At 50.8% G+C, this 27,777-nt stretch overlaps 1 protein-coding gene, 1 non-coding gene and 3 pseudogenes across 13 annotated transcripts in view; 1 reads left to right on the forward strand and 4 right to left on the reverse strand.

The window, feature by feature from the left end:
- LOC144581030 (uncharacterized) overlaps positions 1-27,777 on the forward strand; it is an 85,277-nt gene that overhangs the window by 9,760 nt on the left and 47,740 nt on the right. For 2 of the 9 annotated variants that reach the window (XR_013531550.1, XM_078362917.1), the window contains exons 2-5: positions 755-904; positions 2,671-2,777; positions 14,034-15,525; positions 16,197-16,321. Coding sequence is in view for 4 of the 9 variants with exons in the window: in XM_078362917.1 (XP_078219043.1) it covers positions 15,357-15,525; positions 16,197-16,321 (294 nt within the window). In the remaining 5 variants the exon portion in view is untranslated. Of the gene's footprint in view, positions 1-754; positions 15,526-16,196; positions 16,322-27,777 lie in introns of all 9 variants that reach the window. The other 7 variants (XR_013531548.1, XM_078362915.1, XR_013531551.1 and 4 more) reach the window with 5 other exon arrangements.
- On the reverse strand, positions 753-8,438 carry LOC128930706 (zinc finger protein 839 pseudogene; annotated as a pseudogene). Its single transcript, XR_013531553.1, has 2 exons — positions 7,625-8,438; positions 753-4,875 (listed from the first exon to the last, which is right to left on the reverse strand). The product of XR_013531553.1 is annotated as a zinc finger protein 839 pseudogene (transcript).
- Positions 753-13,715, reverse strand: LOC144581220 (uncharacterized; annotated as a pseudogene). Its single transcript, XR_013531797.1, has 2 exons — positions 13,394-13,715; positions 753-13,361 (listed from the first exon to the last, which is right to left on the reverse strand). The product of XR_013531797.1 is annotated as an uncharacterized LOC144581220 (transcript).
- Positions 753-26,396, reverse strand: LOC103790161 (uncharacterized; annotated as a pseudogene). Its single transcript, XR_013531554.1, has 3 exons — positions 22,013-26,396; positions 20,875-21,044; positions 753-8,459 (listed from the first exon to the last, which is right to left on the reverse strand). The product of XR_013531554.1 is annotated as an uncharacterized LOC103790161 (transcript).
- On the reverse strand, positions 18,432-18,505 carry TRNAI-GAU (transfer RNA isoleucine (anticodon GAU)). Its single transcript has one exon. It is a non-coding gene; the product is annotated as a tRNA-Ile (tRNA).

The raw sequence follows: 27,777 nt of genomic DNA on the forward strand, positions 1-27,777 counted from the left end.
TGGACCACGTATGAGATGTGAAGGTGACAGGAGGGCGCTAGGAGGTGGGTTGTGGGCAGAGGAAGATGAGGGAGGCTCTGGGGGGCAGGGTTAGGTCCCAGATTGAACCTGGTTCAGACAGGTGGGGAGGAGAAAGGTCAGAAGGGTGGATGGACAGGGAGGATTCTGGGTCACCGGCAGAGGCAGGAGGGGCAACGGAAGGGAGAGAAGGAAAATTTGGGACAGGATGTATTGAGAGCAGAGATTAGAGAGGGATTGGTGTGTAAATAAAAATGCCTGGACATAGGGAATTTCAGACCATCTGCCCATTTTATAACAGAACTTGTCTCCATCCTGCAGGATAGGAAAATCAAAGGCACCATTTTCTGGCCATTGAGAGCCATTGTCCAGTTTCTATTGTTAGCAAGCGGTACTGCAAAAAAAAATAAGTCACTTAGGTTTTAGGTGAGGTGATCGCCAGACAGGTGTGGGGTTTTCGGAATGCAGGCTAAGGGAGAGGAGGGAGGAGTGGAGGGCGGGAGGTTGCCCACAGTTTCAGAAGAGCGACGGAGACAAGGAAAGTGAATGCGCAGCCAAGCAGCTCAGCCGGCGGCCCAGACTAAACCTTGGCCTGAACCTGGGGTGAACTGGTCAAAGGGGGCAGCCCGAGGGTTGATCCGTCACTTGTGAGTGCGACTGAGTGACCGGAGTGGATATCTCCGAAATGATCAGTCACCGAGGGAAGACTGTTTTCCTGCTTCCGTGACCTGTGTAGGATTTTTCCAGTCGTGAACCTCACGGAACGTCCTGTCCTTCCTGTCTCCGCTGAAAGGGAGGAAAATGAAACTGAGAGGAGGAGGTTGACAGGTAGCGAGAAGGGCTAAAGAGAAGAGTTAAGGCCAACCGCTTACCCGATCTGAGGATGGTGAGTGGGTCTGTGGGCTCCGATTAACCTAGGTCACAGGTAAGTCTCTTCATGGAGGGAGCACAAAGAGACGGGGGTTTAGTTTCCCTTAGGAGTTCCCCCATCCTGGGTTTCGGCACCAAATGTTAAAACACGTGCTCTGAATGAAGAGACCCCAAACGGGGGCTTTGTGTGAGCAACATGGCTGTTTATTCACCTGGGTGTGGGCAGGCTGGGTCCAAAGAGAGTCAGTGGAGGAGGGCGGTGGGATAGGAGTTGGTTTCATAGGTTTGGGGTAAGCAGTGGAAAGTTACAGAAGTTACAGTTTAGGGCGGTTTTTTGCAAGCTGGGAGGAGGTCACAGGGTCTGGAGTCATGAGGTTGACCAAGGTCGGTTACAAAGTCCAATGGCCTCATTAATTGAGGCTGGAATAATAAACAAATAGAAGAATGTCTCAAGTTAGGTGCCACAGGGGTTGATCGATCTTCCACCTTTCATGGCGCCCTCCAGAGGTGTGCACGTGGGCCATGGCGCCGTCAGTCAGCCTGAAAGACCCTACAGTTTTGAAATGTAAAATAGATTACTATAAACTAGTCACTCTGATGATTTATTGAACAGTAGGCTTATTTCTTTTATCAACTGTATATTTGCAAGGCGGGAGGATTGCTTCAGCCCAGGAGTTGGGATACCAGCCTGGGCAACCTAGTGAGATCCTGTCTTTACAAAAAATAGAAAAATCAGCCTGGCATGGTGGCACGTACCTGTAGTCCTAGCTACTAGGGAGGCTGAGGTGGTAGGATCACTTGAGCCCAGGAGTTCGAGGTTACTGTGAGCTATGATTGCACCACTGTACTCCGGTCTGGGCAACAGAGCAGAAGCCTGTCAGCAAAAAGCAAACCCCCAAACATTTGAACCCATTAATCCAGCTGCTTTCATCCCCCTTCACAGTCTACTCTCTGTCTCCATGGGATCTGGGTTTGAAGCTCCCACATGTGCGTGAGAACATGTAGTATTTTTCTTCTGTGCCTGGCTTATTTCACTTAATATAATGACCTCCAGTTCCACCCATCAACGGAAGATTTATTTTAGCAAACTTGCAATGGCAAGTTCTTTCTCTACCTCTTTGAGATGCAAATCTCCTCTCAAGTCTTCTTCTAGCCTCTTGCCAGTTTTACAACCCAGGAATGTCTCTCTTAAGACCTCAGAGCCATCCCTTTAAAATGTAGTAATTGAAGATGATACATCTCTCAGTCTTTGTAGAAGGGCCGTTTCCAGTTTTGAAAAATTCCAATGAGCGAACAGAGATGGCTTTGCCGCATTTCCTAACCTTTTGCTAATGTCTCCAGTTCCTTCTCAGCGTCTCACCCCAGCACTGAAACTCTCCAGCCTTTTGTTTAACAAAGCTAAGCTCCTTCTCTCTTCGGTCTGGCAATAGTCCCGACTCAAGCCTGCCTTGCACGTTTAACTTGTGTGGTGCATTTTTTCTTCGACAATGTCCAGATCAAACAGCCCCACAAGAACATCGAGTGTGATTTTAGCCTGAGAAGCGGGAGGGTGAGAAGACAGACTGGAGCCAGCTGTGTAGGCAGGGGACTCAGCCCCTCCCTAAACCTCTCCCAGTCTCATCTGTAAATGCAGTGCACAGGCAGCAGCGCTTCTCCCCCGAGGCTGGGGCCAGGGAATAAGTTTGACTATTGAGGGCACCTGCCGCAGGGTTAGTCCTCAGGGTATGGGCGCCAGTGGGTTTCCTTTGGTTGACTGCTGACAATGCGTTTGTAAAATGGCAGCCCGCACTAGGTGATGTTGAAGCCACAGAAGACACGGCAGTGGGAAAAGCAGCAGGAGCCGCTGCCCTGAGGAGCCTCCAAGCCCAGGCAGAGGGCCAGCCGCACAGGTCAGCGTCAGGTGGGCTTGGGGTGAGCGGGTGGGGGTGTGTGTGAGTACATGTGAGTGTGAGACTACATGGAGTGTGAACAAGTGTGCAAGGGTGTGTGCGCAAGTTCGTATGCGTATGAGTGCATTTGAAAACCTGCGTGTGTGGTCGTGGTAAATTAGTGACTGAATGTAGAGGATATGTGAGTGTGCATAGAACAGTGTCAGTGTTCTGATGGGAGTGTGAATGAGTGCACAGGGGTGTGGAGTCAAGGAGAGTGTGTGCATAACACATGAAGGCACATAGTATGTGCCAGTGTGTGTGGGAAAGTGTGTGACTGCTTGTGGGTGTGCATGCTGTGATGGTGTGTGTGGATGTATGAGTGTGTATAAATGTGAGCATGTAAAAGTGAGTGTGCCTGTGACAGTGCAAGTGTAGGGTGTGATGATGAGTGTGGACATGTCATGTATGAATGCACATGTTGGTGTGGGTCTGAGTGTGCAAGTGTAAAGGGCATGAGCTGCAAGTATAGGAGTATGCATGCGTTTGTGAGTGCACTCTCAGAAGCATGGATGGGTGCAAGCCTCCCCTACTAACTCCTGTTCCTTCCTGAAGTCAAAAAAGGATGTGTTTCTACATTTCAAAAATGTTTTAAAATTATGTACGGTATTTAATTGACGAGTGTTTCCTTCTCTCTGTTTAAAATGTGTTGATGACAGGGACTTTGAAAAAAACTAGAAGGGAAGAAGAGTGGATAGTTACGAGCGAGAGTAGAATTAGTTGATAAAGGAGGAACTCTAGGTCAGTGTGGCACCTCTCCTGCCTGATGCTTCACTCTAAAAAGCACAGCAGTGGGCATGCCTGTAATCCCAGCATTTTGGGAGGCTGAGGCAGGTGGATCACCTGAGGTCAAGAGTTTGAGACCAGCCTGGCCCATGGTGAAACCCCATCTCTACTAAAAATACAAAAATTAGCTGGGCATGGTGCCACATGCCTGTAATCCCAGCTACTTGGGAGACTGAGGTGGGAGAATTGCTTGAACTCAGGAGGTGGAGGTTGCAGTGAGCCGAGATGGCGTCACTGCACTCCAGCGTGGGCAACAGAGCGAGACTCTACACAAAACCCCCCCAAAAATCCAGTGTAGCTAAAGGCAATTTGATAATGACATTGAAATGAGAATTGTGTCAGAAAAACCATAAACAATGATGAATGGCCGCCTATATAACCCATCCCCCCAAACCCACATAAAGAATAAATCAGGGCTGAGCACGGTGGTTCATGCCTATAATTCCAGCAGTTTTGGGTGGTCAAGGCCACAATGAGCTGTGATTGCACCACTGTACTCCACCCTGGGAGACAGAGTAAAACCTTGTCTTAAAACAAAAAGAAGAAAATGATAGCTGAGGTATTAGCTCTGATCATCAGTGAGTGGGAAGATTCTGGTGTTTTCCATTTTCTTTTAGCTTATCTTCATTTTTGAGTTTTCCAGAAGAACATTTAAACTCAAAAATGAAGATAAGCTAAAAGAATGCTTCTGGAAGAACATTTATTGCTGTAAGAGAAAAAAAATTCACCTGATGGGAAAAAGCTAACATGAGGTTGGCTGGGAAAATATCATTACTAAAAACATTCTCCTTCATTCATGGACTTTTTTTTTTTTTTTTGAGACAATAGAGTCTTGCTCTGTCAGCTAGACTGGAGTGCAGTGGTGCAATCTCGGCTCACCGCAACCTTTGCCTTCAGTTACACATACTTGTGTCTCAGCCTCCTGAATAACTGGGATTAGAGGCATGCGCTCATTTTTGTGTTAGGTTTTGTCACCTTGGCCAGGCTGGTCTCAAACTCCTGACTTCAAGTGATCCACCCGCCCCAGCCTCCCAGAGTGCTGGGATTACAAGTGTAAGCCACTGGGCCTGCCCTTCTTTTGTTTCACTCCACGAGGAAATCTTTCTGCCACGGGAGGTGGTTACCTTACCATTGTTTATCTTCAGGGTCTCCTGAGAACACATACCAGAACTACTGAGGTAATCTTCACACATTTTCTTCACCATTGGATGTGACTTTCAAATTCCTTATATATAGCTGGGAAAAATGGCTTTACTAGATGATCTGAACATTTCTGAGGATAAAGATTTAAAAAAAAAAAAGTTTAAACCCAAGGTACTGATATGGAAAATACAGAAGAAAACCTAAACAAAGTTGCGGTTCTCAGCCCCTCAGCAGTCTCTCAGTGATGGGCGTTTCCTTCACTTCCAGTGAGCACCTACTGTGTGCCCTGCATGGTGCAGGGAAGCCAGACTGGGCATGGGAGGAGCAGGCCAAGAAACAAGCCTTGGGTCAGGGCCATGGAGGGCATCGGTGAGCTCTTAGGACGGGGCGGGAAGGGGAGGCAGAAAGGCCTAAGCACGTGCTGGGCTGTCAGTTCCGAAGTGGCGCACTGACCCTGCATCCATGGGAGTGTGGGGCATAGACAGCCTGGGCTGCAGCCTCAGAGTGGGCTCATGAGGGAGCAGAGGCAGGGGTGGAAGAGGCCAGCTGGGGCGAGTGGGCATCAGGAGTGTCCAGGCTGGCCATTATTTGTGGCTACCACTTCCACTTCCAAAAAAGTATGATCATTTCAGTGAAAGAAGTAAAATTATCTCTATTTGCAGATATGATCTTCTAAGTAGAAGTGCCTGAAGATCACACACACACACACACACACACACACACACACCTATTAGAATAAATGAGGCCAGGCATGGTGGCTCATGCCTATAATCCCAGCATTTTAGGAGGCAGATGTGGGCGGATCACTTGAGGCCAGGAGTTCGAGACTAGCCTGGCCAACATGGTGAAACCCCATCTGTACAAAAATATACAAAAATTAGGCAGGCATGGTGGTGGGCATCTGTGGTCCCAGGTGCTTGGGAGGCTGAGGCACAAGAATCACTTGAACACTGGAGGCAGAGGTTGCAGTGAGCCAAGATCATGCCACTGCACTTCCAGCCTGGGTGACAGAGCAAGAAAGTGACAGACTTTTTTTAAAAAAAGAATAAATGAAATCAGTATGTAGTAGCATACAAAGTAAATACACAGGCCAGGTGCAGTGGCTCACACCTGTAATCCCAGCATTTTGGGAGGCTGAGGTGAATGGATCACTTGAGGTCAGGAGTTCAAAACCAGCCTGGCCAACATGGTGAAACCCCATCTCTACTAAAAATTCAAAAAAATTACTGGTGGTGCGTGCCTGTAGTCCCACCTACTTGGGAGGCTGAGGCAGAAGAATCATTTGAACTCAGGAGGCAGAGGTTGCAGTGAACTGAGATTGTGACACTGTATTCCAGCCTGGGCAACAGAGTGAGACTCCAAAAAGTCAAGACACAAAAATCAGCTGCATTAAACAGTAACAGTGAACTGTCTGAAAAGGAAATAAAAATACCACTTAAAATCTAGCAATTTCACTTCTAGCTATCTACCCCCAAAAATGGAAAGCAGGATCTCAAGGAGGCAAATGAACACCTGTGTTCATAGCAGTACTGCTCATAATGGCCAAAAGGTGGGAGCAACCCTGTCCGTTGACAGATGAATGAATAAGCACAATGTGGTGTGTACACACGGTGAGAGTTTCCTCAGCCCTGCAGAGGAACAGCCCTCTCATACCTGGCACAACATGAACCTTGAGGATACTGTGCTAAGTGAAATAAGCCAGTCACAGAAGTACAAAGATTCTGTGATTCCGATTCTGTGAGGAAATTGGTGTAGTCAAAATCATAGAGACAAAGCAGAATAGTGGCTGCCAGGGTTGGGGAAAAGGGAATGGAGAGTTGGTGTGTATGGGGGCAGTTTTAGGCTTTTTGGTTTTTTTTTTCCCACTTACCCCAACTTGAAGCTAAGAGTTTTAGTTTTAGAAGATGAGAAGAGTTCTGGAGCTGTGTGTGGGTGGTGGCTGTACAACACTGTGAATGCACCAAATACCCCTGAACCACACTTTAAGATGGTAAATGTTATGCTATGTATATTTTACAATAAAATATTTTGGAAAAAATTTTGATGTGCTAATACAAACTTATAGCGACTCAAACCTGCTTTGTCAGGAGTTTCAGAAGGGGCAAGAGGGAGAGGACACGCTAAGTAGCCAGGGGTTGACACTCCAGTAGCACCCCCAGGGACTGCCTCTCTCAGCATCACCCTCTGAAGTGGCAGCGTCAGCCAAGAGTGCGTTGCCATTGGTTTTACAGACCAAACGCAGAGAAACGGTTGCATTCCCATCAAACGTGCTCACTAAACCATGCCGCACATGCCTCTCCCAGCCTGTTCCGCAGCAGTGCAGACAACGTGGGGTGTCAGATCCCCAACTAGAGCGATTCTGGTCCCGCTTGAGCCTTTGTCTGAGTCCCCATCAGACACTGTGAAGGTCAATTTAAGGACGATGGGCAGGCAGGTGCAGGAATAAGGACTGATGTGGTTTGAATCTGTCCCCACCCAATCTCACGGTGAAGTGTAATCCCCAGTGTTAGAGGTGGGACCTGGCGGGAGGTGACTGATCCTGGGCAGAACCCTCACGGTTGGTGTGGCACCATCTCCTTGGTGCTGTTCTCATGATAGTGAGTTCTCATGACAGCTGGTTGTTTGAAAGTGTGTGGCATTTCCCCCTGCCACTTGTCCCTGCCGTGGCCATATGATGTGCCTGCTCCCACTCTGCCTTCACCGTGACTGTTCCCGAGGTGTCCCCAGAAGCCATTCCCACACCATGCTTCCTGTACAGCCTGTGGAACCATGCGCCCACTAAACCTCTTTTCTTTATGAAATACCCGCTCTCAGGTATTTCTTTATAGCAACATGAGAAAGTCTGAATACAATGACACACACCCAGATGCAAACATTACCTGCAGGCCACCGTGAGCTGGCTCCGTCACCAAGCAGGAGTGGGCCCCTCACATGGAGCTGCTGGCGTGGACAGCTCTGGGAAGGTCAGGCTGAGCGTCTCTTCCATGCCTCCCGGAGGGTGCATCCATTGGCTTTCTCAGCACCATCTTGGGGTCCAGGTGGCCATGGCCTGGGTTAAGTGTCAAATGCCGGGCCAGCCCCCCTCTCTATAGATGACTTCACAAGTCTCACACTTAAAGCTTTTGGGCCTCAGGGAGCAGCTCGGTAAGTGAAGGAGCACCTGCCGCTCCCTCTGATCTTCATCTTCCACGCTGGGTTCTGAGTAGTCATGAGAATCTGACATGACTGCCTGCCAAATCGTTCTTATGAACTTATCTTGAGCTTTATTCTTGTGGGGTCGAGATATCCGTCTCAACGTGTCTTTACTTTTAACAGTTGTTTTCGGTTCTCACTATGTTTCGTATGCACGCTAGAAATGAACGTGCTGAACTGGATGAAACAGATGTTATAGCCAGGAGATTGGAGGCCGACAGTGAGTCAACATGGAGCCTTGTCCAGTTGGAGCCTTGGGAACTGGGACTCTCTTCGCAGGGGCCGCCTGGAGGGCTGGCAGTGGTCTCAGGACAAACAGCCGAGCAGGCGGTAACGTAGGTCACCTAGGGAGCATGGCTGTGGCTCGGTTCTCACAAGGGACTCTACCCTGAGCCCCACCAGGCGGGAATTACCCTGGGGCGGCAGGGTCTGTCTTGTGGATTGGGGCTGGACTGTGGCCAGTGGGGCGATGGCCTTCCTGACCTTCTGTTTCTCCAGACATTACTTTGACACGAATGGCTTCTAGACAAGGAAGGGAAAAGCAACATTGTGCTTACCAACATGTCTGCAATTTTGCTCTCGTAGTAAATCCATTGACATTTTTTCTACATTAAGTTTTACATATAAAAGTTTATGTAATGTGTTTGTATTAAGCTGGTGTTTTTCAGACCTTTCTGACCAGAAACCACAGTGATATAGGCCGTGCTTGGTGGCTCATGCCTATGATCCCAGCACTTCGGGAGGCCAAGGTGAGCAGATCACTTGAGGTCAGGAGTTCAAGACCAGCCGGGCCAACATGATGAAACCCCTGCTCTACTAAAGATACAAAAATTAGCCAAGCATGGTGGTGCATGCCTATAATCCCAGCTACTTTGGAGGCTGAGGCATGAGAATCACTTGAACCCAAGAGGAGGCGGCTGCAGTGAGTCGAGGTCACAGCACTGCACTCCAGCCTGGGTGACAGAGAGAGACTCTATCTCAAAAAACAAACAAAAAGGCTGGGCACAGTGGCTTATGCCTGTAATCCCAGCACTTTGTGAGGCCGAGGAGGGTGGATCACTTGAGCCCGGGAGTTCAAGACCACCCTGGACAACATGGTGAAACCCCATCTCTACTAAAAATACAAAAGTTAGCCGGGTGTGGTGGCACATTCCTGTAGTCCCACCTACTCGGGAGGCTGAGGCAGAAGAATTGTTTGAGCCTGGGAGCAGGAGAGGCTGCAGTGAGCTGAGATCATGCCACTGCACTCCAGCCTGGGTGACAGAACTAGACTCAGTCTCAAAAACAAAACCAGACCACAGTGACACATTTTACATTATGACCTAGTGTGCATGTATATAAATGTCTGCATACATAAATGAAAAGTTGTGGAACTACTGACCATTCCTACGTAAATGCCTGCTGATTGGACCTATTCTACATCACTTTTTTTTTTTTTTGGAGATAGGGTCTCATTCTGTTCCCCAGGCTAGAGTGCAGTGGCATGATTTCAGCTCACTGCAACCTCCACCTCCCAAGTTCAAGTGATTCTCCAGCCTCGGCCTCCTGAGTAGCTGGGATTACAGTTGCCCACAACCACGCTAATTTTTATATTTTTAATATAGACAGCGTTTTGCCATGTTGGCCAGGCTGGTCTCAAACTCCTGACCTCAAGTGATCCACCTGCCTCGGCCTCCCAAAGTGCTGGGATTACAGGCATGAGCCACCGCACCTGGCCCTATTCTACATTACTTTAAAAAAAATGCTAGTCATGATCCACTAAGTTGATTTCATGACATGTGTTTTTGCTTGGAGTTTTTAGTACGCTAAAATCAGATATAATTCATAATGTGGGTCCATGTTTTTAGAAGTTTGTAATGAAATTCTGGAAGCCACAAAAAAGCCATAAAGAACAATGTTACCCAGGTTCCTCCTGCCCAGGCTGCATGCCTGTGTCCTCCCCTGTCCTGAGTGTGGTCAGCATTCTTCTGCTTTTTAAATATGTGAATGGCATATTCAGATATTTCTAAAAATATACAGTTCAGTTCTGAAATGTTTTAATACTTTATATAAATATCTCCTACAACGTGATAGGGCTTCTTCAGGTTTCTTCATTTTGCTTTGCAAATTTTCTCCACATTGACGTGGAGTTCTTGGGTTTCTCTGCAGAATGAGTACACCAGTCTCCCGTTGATAGACAGGTAGTTTCCAACCTTCTGCTCCTAAGGTCTGCTCTGAACCTCCACAAATGTATGAGTGTATGTGTATGAGCTTCTCCAGGGGTATGTACCTAGGAGTAGGGCTGAATATCTTTTTTTTTTTTTTTTTTTTTTTTGAGAGATAGGGTCTTGCTCTGTTGTCCAGCCTGGAGTGCAGTGGCACGATCTCAGCTCACTGCAACCTCCCACTCCCAGGTTCAAGTGATTCTCCTGCCTTAGCCTCCCAGGGAGCTGGGATTACAGGCATGTGCTACCATGCCTGGTTAATTTTTGGATTTTTAGTAGAGATGGGGTTTCACTATGTTGTCCCAGCTGGTCTTGAACTCCTGACCTCAACTGATCTGCCCACCTCAGCCTCCTGAAGTGCTGGAATTACAGGCATGAGCCACCGCGCCTGGCCGGGCTGAATATCTTCAATAACTTTTTGCAAACACATCTAACAAAATTTCGATACATGTGCTTTTTGACCCAGTAATTCCACTTCCTGAATTCCAAAATTAAAAAAGCTCAGATGGCCACAAAGATGTTCTGTTGTACAAGGTTCAAGGCAGCACTGTCTATAGCAAAACACCCACCAAAGGGGACAGCTACCTTCAGCTACATCCCACAGATATGTACTGAGCATTGACTGCGTGCATGAGACACTGTTACAGGTGTCAGGGAAACAGCTGTCACACAGCTTGGCAGGGAGGGTCCGGGAAGCAAAAGAAACAAGGCTCCCACCCTCACAGAGTGGAAACAATGAGCATTTTCCTCCAGGGAGAAAAGAGGGAAACCTCATCATCCAGAGCACCATTTCCTAACCAACATTACAGACATAAATAACCCTTTGACATGGGTGGCTGGAGGATGCTCAGCAGCGTCTCTGCCTCTGGCCACTAGGTGCCAGTAGTGATCCCAAGTCCTGACAATGAAGACACTGCCAATGCCCTTTGTGGGGCAAAACTGCCCTCAGTTGAGAACCACTTATTTGGGACCACCAACTTGCCCTCTTTGGACTCAGCTTTCTGGTGTGACCCTCAAATACTGGAATGTCAATAAAAATGTCACACAGGACAGATCTCAGCCTCACTGAGATCAGGCTGGAGTGTGTGTCTCATCTGTCTCTTGTTATATATTAGTACAAATAACAGATCAAGTGTATACAGCTGGCACCACAGCCCTGGGAATCCCCAACTCCTGGGCTACTTGTGAATCAAATGACAATTAGATTGACTGCTGTGCGTATCCTTCAAGAACGATATCTGTTTCATTTTACTATCAGTCACATAGAATATCTTCCTATGGGCCAGAGACAGATCACACCTGCAATCCCAGTGCTTTGGGATGCTGAGGCAGGAGGATTGCTTGAGGCTAGGAGTTCAGGGCCAGCCTGGGCAACATAGCAAGACCCTGTTTGTACAAAACATTAAACAAAACAGAACGAAACAAAAAACAAATTTGGTCTCACTCTGTTGGCCTGGGCTGGAGTGCAGTGGCACAATCTCAGCTCACCCATGTCCTGGGTTCAAGTAATTTTCCTGCCTTGGCCTCCCTAGTAGCTGGGATCACAGGTGTGCACCACCACGCCTCGCTAATTCTTGTATTTTTAGTAGAGACAGGCTTTCACCATGTTGGCCAAGCTGGTCTTGAACTCCTAACCTCCGATGATCCACCTGCCTCAGCCTCCCAATGTGCTAGGATTACAGGCGTGAGCCACCGTGCCCAGCCTACAAAGCATTTTAAAATTAGCCAGGCTTAATGGTGCATTCCTGTAGCTCCATCTACACTGGAGGCTGGCGCAGGAGGATCATCTGAGCCTCGGCATTTGAGGCTGCAGTGAGCCGTGATCAGTCCACCCCGGGTGAGAAAGTAAGACCTTGTCTCAACAAAACCCCAAAACAAAAATGAAATACATATACACACAGACACACCCTGTGGGTAATATCCCTTCTGGGCACCGAGGAAGGAGACCTAGGCAGACACCAAGCACAATTAGTGCCTAAAGAATAATTTACTGCTCACTTATTTCTTTCTATATAATCCTTTTATATATAATCATATCTTAGTTTGTAGTCGGAGGAATGTCTAGAGCAGACATGGTACAGAGCATGAATTATGAGGAAAACAGTTTTACCAGGACAAGAACATGGCCCAGGCGGCAGTGTTCAGTATCGTGAAGATACCCGCTGTATGGCAGGCTTGGGGCGAGAGCCTCTCCTGAAAAGGAGATGCAGGACCTTGCGTCCAGTTCCTGTGGAAGGCTGGCCTCAGATGGGCAAGCCTGTGAGCGTCTGAGGGCTTCAAACCCCTCCGGTATAATCGCGCCTTGGTGTCTGTATAGCCTGTCAAATCTCTAGCTACTGTGCTGATTCAAAGCATCCTCCTATAGCAATCACTGGGAGCTGCCAGCAGGTGGCTGCAGACCCTGTCAGCTCTGTTGCTGCTGTGCTGACTCAAAGCATCCTCCTATAGAATTCCTTACAAGTAGCCTGCCCCTAAATAAGAGATATAGCACACTGTACCCTCTTCACTGCACACGGCCCACCTCCTTGCCTCGGTGACCTAATGGAGGTGGACCCTTTGCTTATTGCACACGTGATTGTCTTGACCCTATCACTGTTCTTAAGATGACCTCACTGACCACCCTGCACCCTAACCTATACCCAATAAACAGACGTTCCTGGACATTCGGGGCCTCTTGCCTGTCTTCGCTTGCAAATGATGTGGACCCCCGAGCCCAGCTGAGCTTTCTTTGTCCTTCTGTGTTTTCTCTCTTTATTTCTTGGATCCAGCGCCTCAGCACAGCGATAGGGGACACCCCACGAACTTGTAGGGCCTGACCCTACACACCCTAAACCCTATTGTTTTAGGATGACCAGAGCAGCAAAGCCATCCTAATAATGTATTTATCCTGTATCCTGACTGGCTTACCCTGTGGGTATCATGCTTCACACTTTGTGGTATGTTTATTTCATTCAGGGAATGTTTACTAAATATTTCTGGATGGAATACATACACACTAGCCAAGTCCTAGCCTCACCCTTGAGATGGTGGGCAGTTTCCCTGCCATGTCTCAGTCCCCACAGACCTGCTGAATTGGATCTCCTGGATTGGAGCCCTGATGTGCCCTTTCAAAAGCTCCACTGATGATTCTGAAGGCAGACAAAGTTCTCTAAGGGATGCAGACAGGTGAGGCAGACAGAAAAATGTCATCATGGTACAACAGGTGCAATAAAGAGGCAGGCTCGGCCCAGACGTGGTGGGCTGCCCAGAAGCAGTGATCTCTGGGGCGTTTTGAAGACTGGGAATCTTTGCCAGGCAAAAAAGGGCATACATCCATGTATAAATGCATGGATGCATGGAAAGGGGCACGGCATGGTGGGTGGAACTAGACAGTTCTGTGGGGTGGGAAGAGGGAAGATGGAGAGAGACAGGAGCCTCGATCTGACCCAGTGTGTCCACGTGCTCTCTGCTTCTGATCCACACCATCCCCTACAGTGAACCACTGGGCCTTCTGCTGTGGGTGTTGAAATGCACCCAACCACCCGTCCCAGAACCAGCCTCTATTCTTCTGCATTTTCAACCCAGCCTCAGCATTTCAAATCTTGTTCAGATACCACCTCGTCAACAAAGCTGCTCCTGATCTCAGCCAGAAACAATGTCCCTTTCGCTAAAGACATTGAGTTCTTCATCAGTATCTTTAGCTTTCGGGCATTGATTAGAAGGTATCTAGGTCATGCTTTATCTGTTAGTTCATAAACTACTTAGTACACATCCAGTTTGCCTTCATGGCCTCCATCACACAGCTGGGGCTGAAAAAGTATGAGCAGAATGTGTTGCGAAGGTACATGAGTGCCTTTGCAATAACGTACTTTACTTAAACAAAGGTACTAACTTTGTTTTTACTTTCATAAAGGTCATTTTTGGACTCCATTCCAAACCCAAAAGCTTCAGCCACATTCAGCAAGGTGTGGGGGGAGAACAGGGGCTGGGGAGAGCCACTCTACCTCCCTGAGCTTGTTTCCCACCTGTGAAATGCTGGAACAAAAAGAACTGCAAGCTAAGCAGCCCAGCACGGTGCCCGGCACAGAACAGAGGCTCTCCAGATGGCCGCCCCTGGATGGCATCTTGCAGCCATCTCACCCAGACCAACGTCTAAAAAGGTCGAGTTACCCAAGGTCACACTTCTAGATAGTGTGGCATTTGGGCAGAATCATACTCGTCTTCCTAAACCTTAGCAAGACAACTTTCCACTCTTGATCAACTGGATACAACCCCAGGCAGCTAAAATCGTAAGTAAAAAAACAAGCTCAGGAGTGAAGACTGCGGATTCTATTCTCTAACCCATTTCTTCCAGTGGAAGAGCAATTTTGGGATGAGACTAACATTATTTACAACCCCAGCGCCGAAATGGGATGGAATTTTCCAGATGCTGTATAGGACCTCTGGCTTCAGGACTTGGGAGACCGTGTTCTAGTTCCAGCTCCCCACGCAGCCAAAAGCTGTGTGGCCCAGGAAACAAACCCACTGAGAAAGGATGTTTGGTAATAGAGTGCTTTCACACATCCCAAACATTCCGCATCAGTCACCGCCACCCAGGGTGGTAAGTCCTGCAGTGAACTAGTCTAGTATACTGTGCTTCACTTTGTTCCAAGCCTGGGCCGTGGCACTTGCTGTGCCTTAGACCTGAAAAGCTACGTTGGTTCCTTTGAATTCATTCAGGTCACAGCTGCACTGTCTGGCCTAAGGGACCAGCCACTCTAAAGCAGCCCCCCCGTCACTCCCAGAATCTGCCTGATACTCGTTCATGAAGTGTGTTCAAGGCGGCACATCCTGCACTTAGTGGGAAGTGCCGGGAACCCCGTCTCTGAGTGCTCCACGAAGGCGGAACAAGCGGTCCAAGGCATGTAAGAAGAGCCAGGCAGCACGGAGGAGCGCTGGGCAGGGCTGTGGAGAGAGTCCCAGGCAGAGGGCCCAGCGTGAGCAAAGGCTCAAGTGAGGCTCCTGGGGTGAAAATGCCAGGGCAGTGGCAGCGGGACCGAACGCCATCCCTAAGGAGCTCAACTTCGGGACGCCCTGAGTTGTGACCCGGGCCGGACACTGGCCTCCCCAGCCAAGGAGCTCACCCCGTCGCTGGGCCTCAGTTTCCCCATGTCCCTCTTGGCGCCTCACCTGGGGCAGCAGCAGGTGTGGCGGGCACAGGGGCTCGGCGCCAAGGACCCGCTGGAGGACGACTTGCATGGCTGCGGCCTGCAGCACGAAGGGGGTGGGCGGCGGTGGCCGCTCCTTCATCTCATGCTTCAGGACTCGCCGCACCTGCTCGGTGTCCTGTGGGGCCACGTGTGCGACGCTGCCCCAGCCCCTGGCGCTGACCGGCCATGGCGGCCGAGGCGGAAACTGGAACCCAGGTGACTGTGCGACGAGTGCCCCGCAGGCCAAAACACCTCGGAAGGCGATCTGGCCTGGCAGGGAAGGTCGGGGAGCCAGCCCTGCTGCAGCCGACAGGTGCTACGGCGCCTAAGGCTGATCAGCAGAGCGGACCCACCTTATTTTCTCATTGCCCGCCACAGATGGGTTTAACACTCAGATTTCACCTCCTCCGGGGGCTGACCCGGATCTCCTAGGCGGAGATCTTTGAGGTTCCAAAGTACTTGGCCCAAAAGTTATCCAAGTGTTCTGACGTCATCGTGCAACCCAATCAGTGAAGGATCCTGTCTGGATATGCATTGTCCTAGGCCCACCCACAAACGTTTGGATTAAAGATCTGAGACAGGACCCAAAGTTTGAATTTTTAACAAGAGTGCTTCCCAACCCCCAAATTGTTCCCATGTCACGCTGCTGTATCTCCCCTCACCCACCGAGACTGGGTGCATCTTGAAGGGAGAGATGATATATTACTCATTCGGTGCCCACCACAGGCCCTGCCCAGAACGCATGCTTAAGGCATGAAAGATGGATGCATAGAAGCCAATACATGAATTAGTGAACAAACGAATGAACCCGCCCTCTCCACGTCTGTCCCACCCATCCAACTCCAGTGACCTGTCCTCCTCAGCCTGACCACCTCTCTTTCTTACAGGGTCGAGGCTCTTTGTGCACCCTCCCAACCGAGTCTTGCAGCTGCAGGTGTGTACACATGTTCCAGTTCCTCTCCCCAGGGAGAGCAGGAGGTCCACTGGCCAACACTTATTAAGCACCTGGTGGGTGAGTAGCCGTCCCCACTCTGGGGTATACCGTCTAGGTGAGGAGGAAACTGGCACTTGTAGCACAGTATGATGAGCACCATGAAGCCAGAAAAGGTAGGGATGAGGGCCAGGCTGATGTCAGAGAAGGTTCTGGAAGATCACCACCCTCCTCATCAATACCTTGCATTCACAATGCTCCCTGCTTTTTAAAAAATTGTCCTTTAAGTTCTGGGATACATGTGCAGATATTGCGGGATTGTTACATAGGTACACACATGCCATGGTGGTTTGCTGTCTCCATACCCCCATCACCTACCTCAGGCATTTCTCCCACTGTTAACCCCCCCCAACCTTCCCCCACCCCGCTATCCCTCCCCTTGCCTGCCACCCCCCAACATACCCCAGCCAACTGTGTGATGTTCCCTGCTCCCTGCTATTTTTTAATGGTGAATTTAATGTTATGGATATCTTACTACAATTTTTTGGGGGGACGGGGGTCTCACTCTATTGTCCAGGCTGGAGTGTGGTGGCATGAAATCAGCTCACCACAACCTCAAACTCCTGGGCTTAGGAGGAGTAGCTGGGACTACAGGCATGTACTACCATGCCTAGCTAATTTTTGTATTTTTAGTAGAAACGTTTAAAATCCAAACGTTTGTGGGTGGGCCTAGGACAATGCATATCACTGTGTTGCCCGGTTTGTCTCCAACTCCTGAACTCAGATGATCCACTTGCCTTGACCTCCCAAAGTGGTGGGATTACAAGCATGAGCTACTGCGCCGGGGCCACATCAGTGTTTCCTAGTTGCTTCCCAAGAAGAGATTTATGACAATTGAGTTCTTTTGAGATCTTCTGGGAAGGTCTGCTTGTCAGCAGATAACAGATCTCAGGAATTCAAATGCCTTCTGCTCAAAATAATTCTCATGCCACCGTGGCATGCTCTAAAGTCCTTCAAACTCAGGAAACTTGAGGACAGCAACGTCCAAATCCTCCGTGCTCTGTTCCTGCATATAACAAGGTGCCAGGCATTACTATTACAGGATGTGATATCCAACTTGTGTACAGGTTTCTATTTTAGGTGTCGGCCAAGCCTGGCTCTTGTAATTTTGCTTATAATTGCAGCGTCATCCGCCGGCATGTATTGAGAACTTTTACTACAACCTGGGTGCATACCAAGGGCTTAAGCCAGTGGTGTGTAGATTTGGAGCTGCTACTTACTTAGGTAAGAGCTACTAGACATTTCTACCGGAGAATTTTCAAAAACAGCTAAAGGCCATGCTGGATCCTGCAATAAAATGGGATTGACCCTATATAACTGACGTTTCTTCACCTGAAAACCCTGACCACCAGGAAACATGATCCAGCAGTGAGAAATTCATCCACTTGCTCGGGCTGCTAAATGCAGACGCAAGAGGAAGAAACGAAAAGCCGAAGACGTCTCTGAAAAGAAATGAGGGGGAAAAAAAAAAGCCAGAGGCTTCCACAACCACAACGCCTCTCTAAAAACATGGCGGGTCGTCTACTGGCTGGTCACTGTCTCCACGTGGGTGGCATCTGTGTCCCACTTACCGTTTTGCTCCCCGTCTAGATCGGTGCTGGGCACGCGGGAGCCCTCGCTAGGCACCTGTGCAACGCGTGCATTCCCCAGCTGGATTTTCAACCCTAACAGTACCCCAGAAGGAGGCCCAGGGAACACCAGGCGGTGACGTGACATCTGGGAGCACTTGTCTTCACTGGGTGGTTCCTCCAGGCAAGCCTCAGCTTCAGGAAACGCGCGGGGAGGGTAGGATGGGGGCAGAGGCGGGGGGCTGGGGATGTGCATGTATTCGGATTTCCCGAGGCCCCTAGAAAACCAGAAACGTCAAAGGCCTAAGCAAAGGCGTTGTAAAACAGGCCCCACCGGGGGCGGCGGGGACAGAGACTGAGGTGGGGAGGTGGTGCCCCTGCAGCACACAGGGTTTCTCCTGCTCTCCCCAGTAGGCAGCCTTCCACAAGCTCCCAGCCGAGTCCAAGAGATCTGGCAATCCGCTCCGGCCCGCATGCCGCTTACAATACCGGAAAGGCGCATTTTCACAAAGGCTTCTATCACCAGTTCGTGGGTCGGGGGAGGGGGAAAAAAGCTCGAACTGTGGTCGGTGCGGGAGTCGAACCCGCGACCTTGGTGTTATCAGCACCACGCTCTTACCAACTGAGCTAACCGACCGCCCGGCGCGGGGCGGGGCCACTGGAGCCTCTAAAAGGGCTTCAAGCGCGCCCCGGCCCACGAGCGAATCCTTACTGAGCCTGCGCCAGCGGCTGCCTCTCTCCCTTCGCACCAGCTACGGGGACTTCGGTGAGGACCCACTGCGCCTGCGCGCACCACGTTCCTCCCGCTCTCCGCAGCGGGCTGCCCTCGACAACCTCTGGGCCAAGTCCAAGGATTCCGCAGTTTGCTCCTGCCCGCAGGCGGCTTCCGGTAGTTGAAAGGCCCGTTGACAGACCAAAAAAAAAAAAAAACACTGGGGCGGCCGGCGTGAAACCGGGAGTCGAGCTCGCATGCCCGGGGAACACACCGCGACAGCCTAGAGTCGAACCTGCGGCCTTGGGGTGTTGAGCACCAAGAGCTCACCAATTGAGCTAACCGGCCGCCCGACGCTCTACGGCCCACAGAGATCACCTAAAAGTGTTACGCGTCTGGGCCAGCCCGCGAGTAATTTTTTTGCGGAGCCCCGCTGCTGGCTGCCTCCTGCTTTGCCCCAGCTGCCACTTTTGCCTTCCTCACTGTCATCCCCTTTGGCCAGACGCAGAAACTGAGACCTAGGGGACTTAAAGGAGAAGGGAGGCGGCTTCCTACTGGGAAAATGCAAACTGCCCATGGGAGGCTTGGCTCTGCAGTGAGGTTTGCAAACATTCCAACTCCATGCCGTTTTGATCCCCAAGCATCCTGTAGCCTGGAAACCTATCAAGAGCCTTTAGCATGGTGAAACCAAGCTTGGAAAATACAGAAAACCAAAGGCCAAGAGAACCACGTGATGTTTAGCGCAAAAAATAACGGCCGCACGGATGCTGACTTCTCTCCTGTCGGTTCCCCCCACCCCCCAGATTGTAAATCTCTATTGAAATATCTCTACATGGAATCTCCGGGCAGGGAGCAGCGGTTCATGCCTGTAATCCCCGCACTTCGGGAAGGACGGATGAATGAATAAATGAATAAATCAATAAATGGAATCCAATGTCTTGCTTCAAAGAGTGTTTTCTTCTCTTTCTTACTGCGTTCAATATTCTTTGATTAAGCATATCCCTGAAAAACTGCAAACGTAATTTGACATCATTCCTCAGTGTTTTGAGTGGAAAAACCATAGCTGGCCCTCCCTTTCTTTTTCCTTGATTTTTAAGTGTTGGAAAACGTTTTCGCTTTGCGCTCACTTGTTAACTGACCACACGAATGAATCACGAGGTACAAGGTAGAAGGGTTGAGACAGCCACTGGGTGGACAATGGCAGTACCCACCCCAAAAGCAGAGTTATCTGTAGGAAAAAATACAGAGAGAGAGAGAGAGAGAGAGAGAGAGAGAGAGAGACACAGACAATGGTGAGAAGGCAAACCGCCACCGCCACCGCGTCCACCACCCAGCCTGTGTGTCCCAGGGCATGCTGGTCTCCCAGGGGGCCTGACCGACTAAGGTGTGCTGCTGCGGCCCTCCCACTCCAGGAGCACCGGAAGGGAGCACTGTCTTCCTAACACTGTACATTCCGCGCTGATGACTCCGCTGAAGTGCTTGGACTGATGTGTCATCAGGGTTCCCTGTCACAAGCAGCAGAAAAGGCATCTAGCTGATTTCAACAGATCTCATATAAAGGATGTGAGGTCGGTCAACCTGCCACGAGCAAGGCTACAGGACGCTCCAGTCAAGCAACGTGGACACTCAGTCAAGACATAACTCATGCAGCCTGGCATTGCCGGGGCCCCAGTCAGCTGTGAGTCAGAGAAACCCGATCCCTAAACTCACGGAGCCTACGGCGCGGCAAAGCAGGCAGGCATTACAGTGAAGGGAGAAGCCTAGGTGTTGTGCCGGGACGCTGGGCAGGTTTCCTGAAGTCTGGGGCACTGTACTGCGTCCAAAGGGCAAGGATGGATGAGCAGGCCAAAGGGGTAAAGCCCTCTCACGGAAGACCGGTGGGGTGCAGGCATCCCGTCCATTTCGCTTACAGCTGAAGGAGGGTCCGGAGCCCGGCACTCTCTGGCATAGCACGCCTCCCATAGCTAAGAGTCACGTGTTTACACCAGCCAGATCAAGTCACTCCTCTGCTCACACTCTCCCCTTTTGGCCCAGGCCTAACAGGTCTGCCAAATTTCGCAAATAGGCTTGCGAAGCCTCATTGACATTTAATTGCAGAAAAGCAATGAAGTTTTTTTAGTGTGTGTCCCATGCCATGTTTGGGACACACTTAGGATCAAAGGGTACCTGTGCTGTATGTATCTGACCTCTTCCGGTGGGCGCAGTCCCGATGTCCAAGGAGTCCGACCTGTGGTGGGTGGGCTGCTTACTGGGACTGGAACCCCGAAGGGCTGGCAAGAACACCTGTGACTCACCGGGTCTGGGGCCCAGAGACTGCCTCTGCCGCTCTCCTTTCAAGCTGTCGTTGGCAGAAGGCCACAGAAGTCCACAAGGAGCACATTTTTCCGTGAAAAGTGTCCTCCACGGTGCCTTCCTCTGAAAAAGGTGCGTCTTGGACGTTGCAGTGCAGGGAAGACTCCAGCAACTAATGAGCGGCAGAAGAGAAACAAGGAGAGACAGACATTTTGGTGAGACAGATGCGGGGGACGAGGGGCAAAGTGTCTAGGTCTGCTCTGCCCCTCACATAAGGTATTTCAGGAAAAGTTGGCTTTGGGGCCAAGCGTGGTGGCTCACACCTGCAATCCCAGCACTCTGGGAGGCCGGGAAAGAGACAAAAGGAAAGAGACGTTTTGCTCAAACAGATGGGGAAGACACAGGGTAAAGTGTGTAAGTCAGTTTTGCCTGTCACATTAGCTGTTTTCAGAGAAGTCAGCTTTGGGGCCAAGCACAGCTGCTCACACCTGTAATGCCAACACTTTGGGAGGTCACTGTAGTAGGACTGCATGGGGCCGGGAGTTTGGGACCCGTCTGGGAAATGCAGCAGGACCCCATGCGTCTTTATAAAAATAATGGAAATGACAAAAAAAAAAATCTAAAAACGATGCGCATTCAAAATCAAAAGGTGTAACTATGAATGTTAGGGATTTAAAGCCATACTTCACAGAGGATAATGATCCAAGCAGTATGTTTTTATCTGGAGACCCTTTGGAAGATTCCAACGGGCACAGTTTTTGATATGGTTAGTCCAGGACACCTTTCCAGTGTTACCAAGAGAAGAAGGGAGAGAGACGAGAGAGTTGGGAAGGACAGAGGGCGGGGGGAGGAATGGGAAGTCTTCAAAAGATAAAGAGAGAAGGAAGGCGGGCGGGGGGAGAGCAAAGAGAAAGAGGGAGAGAACGAGAAATAAGAGCTAGGGAGAGGGATCCAGAGAGACATAGGAAGAGGGAGAGACATATAGATAGGAAGAAATAGATAGGGGAAGGCTGAGTACGGTGGTTGATTCTTATAATCCCAGCACTTCCGGAGGCAGAGGTTGGCCAATCACCTGACGTCAGGAGTTTGAGACCATCCTGGCCAACATGGCGAAACTCTACTAAAAAGTACAAAAATTACCTGGGCAGCTGGCTGTATTCCCAGCTACTCGGGAGGCTGAGTCAGGAGAATCACTTGAACCTGGGAGGCAGGGGTTGCAGTGAGCCAAGATCGTACCACTGCATCCCAGCCTGGGTGACAGGGTCAAACTCCATCTCTAAAAAAAAAAAAAGAGACAGGGGAAAGAGAGAAATAGAAAGTGATACGGTTTGGCTATGTCCCCAGTGAAATCTCAACTTGAATTGTATCTCCCAGAATTCCCAGGTGTTGCAGGAAGGACCTGGTTAGGGTAGGGGGTGGTAATTGAATCATGGTGGCCGGTCGTTCCCATACTGTCTGGTGACAGGGAATAAGTCTTATGAGATCTGATGGGGTTTCCGCTTTTGCTTCTTCCTCATTGTCTCTTGGTGCTACCATGTAAGAAGAGCCTTTTGCCCTCTGCCATGATTATGAGACTTCCCCAGCCATGTGAAACTGTAAGTCAAATTCAACCTCCTTTCTTTCTAGTCTCAGGTATATCTGTTTCAGCAGAATAAAAAATGAATACAGTAAATTGGTACCAGAAGTGGGTCATTGCTGAAAAGAGACCCAAAAACATGGCAGCGGCTTTGGAAATGGGTAACAGGCAGAGGTTGGAACAGTTTGGAGGGCTAAGAATAAGGCAGGAAAATGTGGGTTTGCACCTTCCTAGACTTGTTGAATGGCTTTGGCCAAAATGCTGATAGCGATATGGACAATAAGGTCCAGGCTGAGGTGGTCTCAGGTGGAGATGAGGAACTTGTTGAGAACTGGAGCAAAGGTGACTCTTGTTATGTTTTAACAAAGAGACTGGTGGCATTTTGCCCCTGCCCTAGAGATTTGTGGAACTTTGAACTTGAGAGAGATGGTTTAGAGTATCTGGTGGAAGAAATTTCTAAGCAGCAAAGCATTCAAGAGGTGACTTGGGTGCTGCTAAAGACATTCCATTTTAAAAGGGAACAGAGCATGAAAGTTCAGAAAATTTGCAGCCTAATGATGCAGTAGAAAAGAAAAACCCATTTTCTGGGGAGAAAGTCAAGCCAGCTGCAGAAATTTGCATAAGTAGCAAGGCGCCTAATGTTAATCCCCAAGATCACGGGGAAAATGTCTCCAGGCCATGTCAGAGTCCTTCATGGCAGCCCCTGCCATCACAGGCCAGAGGCCCAGGAGGAAAAAGGCGTTTTGTGGGCTGGGCTCAAGGTCCCTGTGCTGTGTGCAGCCTACGGACTTGGTGCCTTGTGTCCCAGCTCCTCTAGCTGTGACTGAAAGGGACCAAGAGCTTGGGCTGTGGCTTCAGAGGGTGGAAGACCCAAGCCTTGGCAGCTTCCCCGTGGTATTGAGCCTGCAGATGCAAAGAAGTCAAGAATTGAGGTTTGGGAACCTCTGCCTAGATTTCAGAAGATATGTGGAAATGCCTGAATGTCCAGGCAAAGTCTGCAGTAAGGGTGAGGCCCTCATGGAGAATCTCTGCTAGGGCAATGCAGAAGGGCAATGTGGGGTCAGAGCACCCACACAGAGTCCCTACTGGGGCACTGCCTGGTGGAGCTGTGAGAAGAGGGCCACCATCTTCCAGACCCCAGAAAGGTAAATCCCAACAGCTTGCACTCTAGGCCTGGAAAAGCAACACTCAACAGCAGCCCATGAAAGCAGCTGGAGGGAGGCTGTACCCTGCAAAGCCACAGGGCCGGAGCAGCCCAAGACCATAGAAACCCACCTCTTGCATTGGCGTGACCTGATGTGAGACCTGGAGTCAAAGGCGATCATTTTGGAGCTTTAAGATTTCACTGCCCTGCTGAACTTCAGACTTTCATGGGCCCGGTAACCCCTTTGTTCTGACCAATTTCTCCCATTTACCCAATACCTGCACCCCCATTGTATCTAAGAAGTAATTAGCTTGCTTTGGATTTTACAGGCTCATGGGCAGAAGGGACTTGCCTTGTCTCAGGTGAAACTTTGGACTGTACACTTTGCGTTAATGCTGAAGTGAGTTAAGACTTTGGGGGGACTGTTGGGAAGGCATGATTGGTTTTGAAATATAAGAACATGAAATTTGGAGGGGCCGGAGTAGAATTATACGGTTTGGCTGTGTCCTCACTGAAATGTCAACTTGAAGTGTATCTCCCAGAATTCCCACGTGTTGCAGGAGGGACCCAGTGGGAGGTAACTGAATCATGGGGTCAGCCTTCCTCATGCTATTCTGGTGATAGTGAAAAGTTTCACAAGACCTGATGGGTTTTCTGGGGTTTCCACTGTTGCTTTCTCCTCACTCTCTCTTGCTGCCGCCATATAAGAAGTACCTTTTGGCTGGGCGTGGTGGCAGATGCCTGAAGTCCCAGCTACTTGGGAGGCTGGGGCAGGAGAATTGCTTGAACCAGGGAGGCAGAGGTTATAGTGAGCCTAGATTGCGACTTTGCACTCCAGCACTCTAGCCTGGGCTACAGAGCAAGCCTCCGTCTCAAAAACAAAAAAAAGAAAGTACCTTTCGCCCTCTGCCATGATTATGAGATTGTGAGACTTACCCAGCCATGTGGAACTGTTAATCAAATTAAACCTCCTGGCAGGGGGCCATGGCTCACACCTGTAATCCCAACACTCTGGGAGGCCTAGGTGAGTGAATCACCTGTGGTCAGGGTTTCCAGATCAGCCTGGCCAACACGGTGAAACCCCGTCGCTACTAAAAGCACAAAAATTAGCCAGGGCTGGTGGTGCATACCTGAAATCTCAGCTACTCAGGAGGCGAAGGCAGGAGAATCGTTTGAACCTGGTAGGTGAAGGTTGCAGAGAGCTGAGATCGCACCACTGCACTCCAGCCTGGGAAACAAGAGCGAGACTGTTTAAAAAAAAAAAAAAAAAAAAAAAAAAAAAAAAAATGCAACCTCCTTTTCTTCCCAGTCTCAGATATGTCTTTATCAGCAGTATAAAAACGACTAATAGCGTAATGCAGAGAGACATAAATAAAGACCCAGAAAGTGTGGGAGAGACAAAAGGAGAGACAGAGAGAATAAGGAGGGACGGAGAAGAGAAGAGAGGGCCTTCTCCCACTATCCTTCCAAAATCAGGGTTTCCTCGTGGGCCCTTCCTTCCTCAAGGCCTAGGTGGCAAAGAGGTCACTGAAGGAAGCGAAGTCTCCTCTTCCTCAGCGGTTCTGAAGGCACCTGAGCTATGCCCGCTGGTCTTCCTAAGCCAGAAGCTATGACCTCGAGTCCTCCTTAGGCTTCCCAGCCCAGCTTCCTCCTTTCCAAATGAGAGGACAAACAGGAGGCAGAGGGCCTGAGACCTCCTGCCCCAGCAACAGACTCCCCAAGAAGGCACAGGCGGACCGGTGCCAACTGTTTAAATCCAGCGCCCACGTTCGGTTGGGACATTCTGACACACTCAGGGCTGCCCCATAAATAGCGCGTGTCCGGATCCAAGCGCACAGAGAACTCGAAACCTCTATGTCAAGCTGCCCATTCGGGGTTAAGTTCAAAGGCAGAGGACAAAGGAAACGGAGAAAGTCTCCAATATAAGAATTACCCACTTCAGACGCACGAGACCAAAAGCACACGTAGTGTCAGGAAATGTTAGGATCCGTCCTCAACGCCACCGTCCAAGTCCCCACAGAGCCAGGGACATGTGTCCCCGGAGCCCAGCTGTTCCCGCAGCCCCTGGAGAAATGTGTACGTTCCCCACCGAGGACCCTGCCGCTGGGCACAAGGGGAGGCTGGCCTGGGGGAGGCCCGCTGGGGCCTTCAGACCCCGCCCGTGTCCTTGGGGCCGCTGCCTGGGAGGGCGAACGAGGTCCCCCAGGCGAGGTGACCCGCAGGAAGTTTTGAGACGTTGGGCGGCCCAGGCCCCGGGGTGCTGTGTGTGCTGGGGGTGGAGGGTGGCCTCCGAGAGGAGCCGTCGGCATTCCAGGGAAGGCACCGGCCGGTCGGGAGGACCGGTCGGAGGTGGGGGGTGTGCGCCACTTCTCCGAGCACCCGCCGGGGAGACCCAGAGCGCAGGGGCAGCCTCGAACGGGGACCCCGAGCCCGAGCGGCGGGGCAGGGCCGTCCCCATGAGGCCGGCACCCGGCGCCCTTTGTCCTACGACAGCGTCCCGGCGGCGCTGCGCGTACGCCCTCACCCACGGTGGCCAGCGTGTCGAAGTCCTGCAGCCGGTAGGCGGGCGGCTCCGGTGACCGCGCCTCGGGGCTGGGGAAAAGCGCGGGCGATCCGACGGAGGTCTCCTCCGCCACCTCTTGGGAGTCGCTCTCCTCCGCGGCCGCCTGGGCCGGTCCGGGCGCCTCCAACAGGACGCACTCAGGTCCCGGGCGCCGGGCCAGAGCGCTCGGGGAGCCGGGCTTCCCGGGACGCAGCCTCGGAGGGCGGCGCGGCGGCAGCGGGGCGGCATCAACGGAGGCTCCCCATGCATGCGCTCGCCTCCAGGTGCGCGGCCCGGTGGGCGCTCACGGCCAGAGCAGCAGCATCCCCACGTGGGAGCAGCCGCCTGCCTCGGAAGCGGCGGGGAAGGAGGGGGCCGCGGCGAGACCCGGGCCCGTCGCCTCCTTAGGCTCAGCTGCCGCGAGGGCGCTGATGGGGCAGGCGGAGGGGATGGGGGCGTCGCCTTCGCACGCGCTCCGCCCCCGCCGCGACCCCGCCCAGGAGCCGGAGACCCAGGCGGGCTGGCCATCCAGGGCGGGCGCAGGCACTGGGGAGGTGCCCAAGTCCCCTCCGCGCCCGGGGCGCCCCTCGAGTGGGACCCAGGCCAACCTTTCTCTGCGACCGTCTCGACCCTCTTAGTCCGGCGCAGAGGCGTAGAGGTCCAGACCCAGCTACTCAGGAGGGAGGAAACGTTTTACTACCTATTCTCTCTTGTGTTTGAAGCCTGCTAGCTAAAAGCTTCATCTGCATAGTGAAACTTCGGTCTCCACCACCTCTTATCACAACCCACACATTCCTTTCTGTTGATCCCAGGTCTTTAGATAAACTCAACCAATTGTCAACCAGAAAGTGTTTAAATTTACCTATCAGGGCTGGGCGCAGTGGCTCACGCCTGTAATCCCAGCACTTTGGGAGACCGAGGCGGGTGGATCACGAGGTCAAGAGATCGAGACCATCCTGGTCAACATGGTGAAACTCCGTCTCTACTAAAAATACAAAAAATTAGCTGGGCATGGTGGCGCGTGCCTGTAATCCCAGCTACTTGGGAGGCTGAGGCAGGAGAATTGCCTGAGCCCAGGAGGAGGAGGTTGCGGTGAGCCGAGATCGCGCCATGGCACTCCAGCCTGGGTAACGAGCGAATCTCCGTCTCAAAAAAAAAAAAAAAAAAAGAAAATTTACCTATAGCCTTGACCCTCCCCCCACACACACACCCCGCCACTTCAACTTGTCTCCTTTCTGGACCAAACCAATGTATTTCTCAAAGGTATTTGATTGATGTCTCATGCCTTCCTAAAATGTATAAAACCAAGCTGCACCCTGTCCACCTTGGGCACATGTTCTTAGGACCTCCTCAGGGCTGCGACATGGGCCATGGTCACTTGTATTTGGCTCAGAATAAATCTCTTCAAATATTTTACAGAGTTGAACTCTTTGTTGACACTTTTTTTCTTAAACAGTTACTGCAACCTGTTCTTCAGAAAGAGGATGGTGCAAACCGAGAACAAGTAAGATGTGGATGCAGAAAGTTAGGAGATCCAGTAGAAGAGAGAAGTGCAGTTGGTGGCCAGGGTGAGAGCCATTCACCCGGTTCTGTAAGTGAACCGTCACGTTGGAGATGGGGTCAAGAGATGCTAGATGGCGCCA

Source organism: Callithrix jacchus, chromosome X (genome assembly GCF_049354715.1).
Source record: "Callithrix jacchus isolate 240 chromosome X, calJac240_pri, whole genome shotgun sequence".
NCBI lineage: Eukaryota > Metazoa > Chordata > Mammalia > Primates > Cebidae > Callithrix > Callithrix jacchus.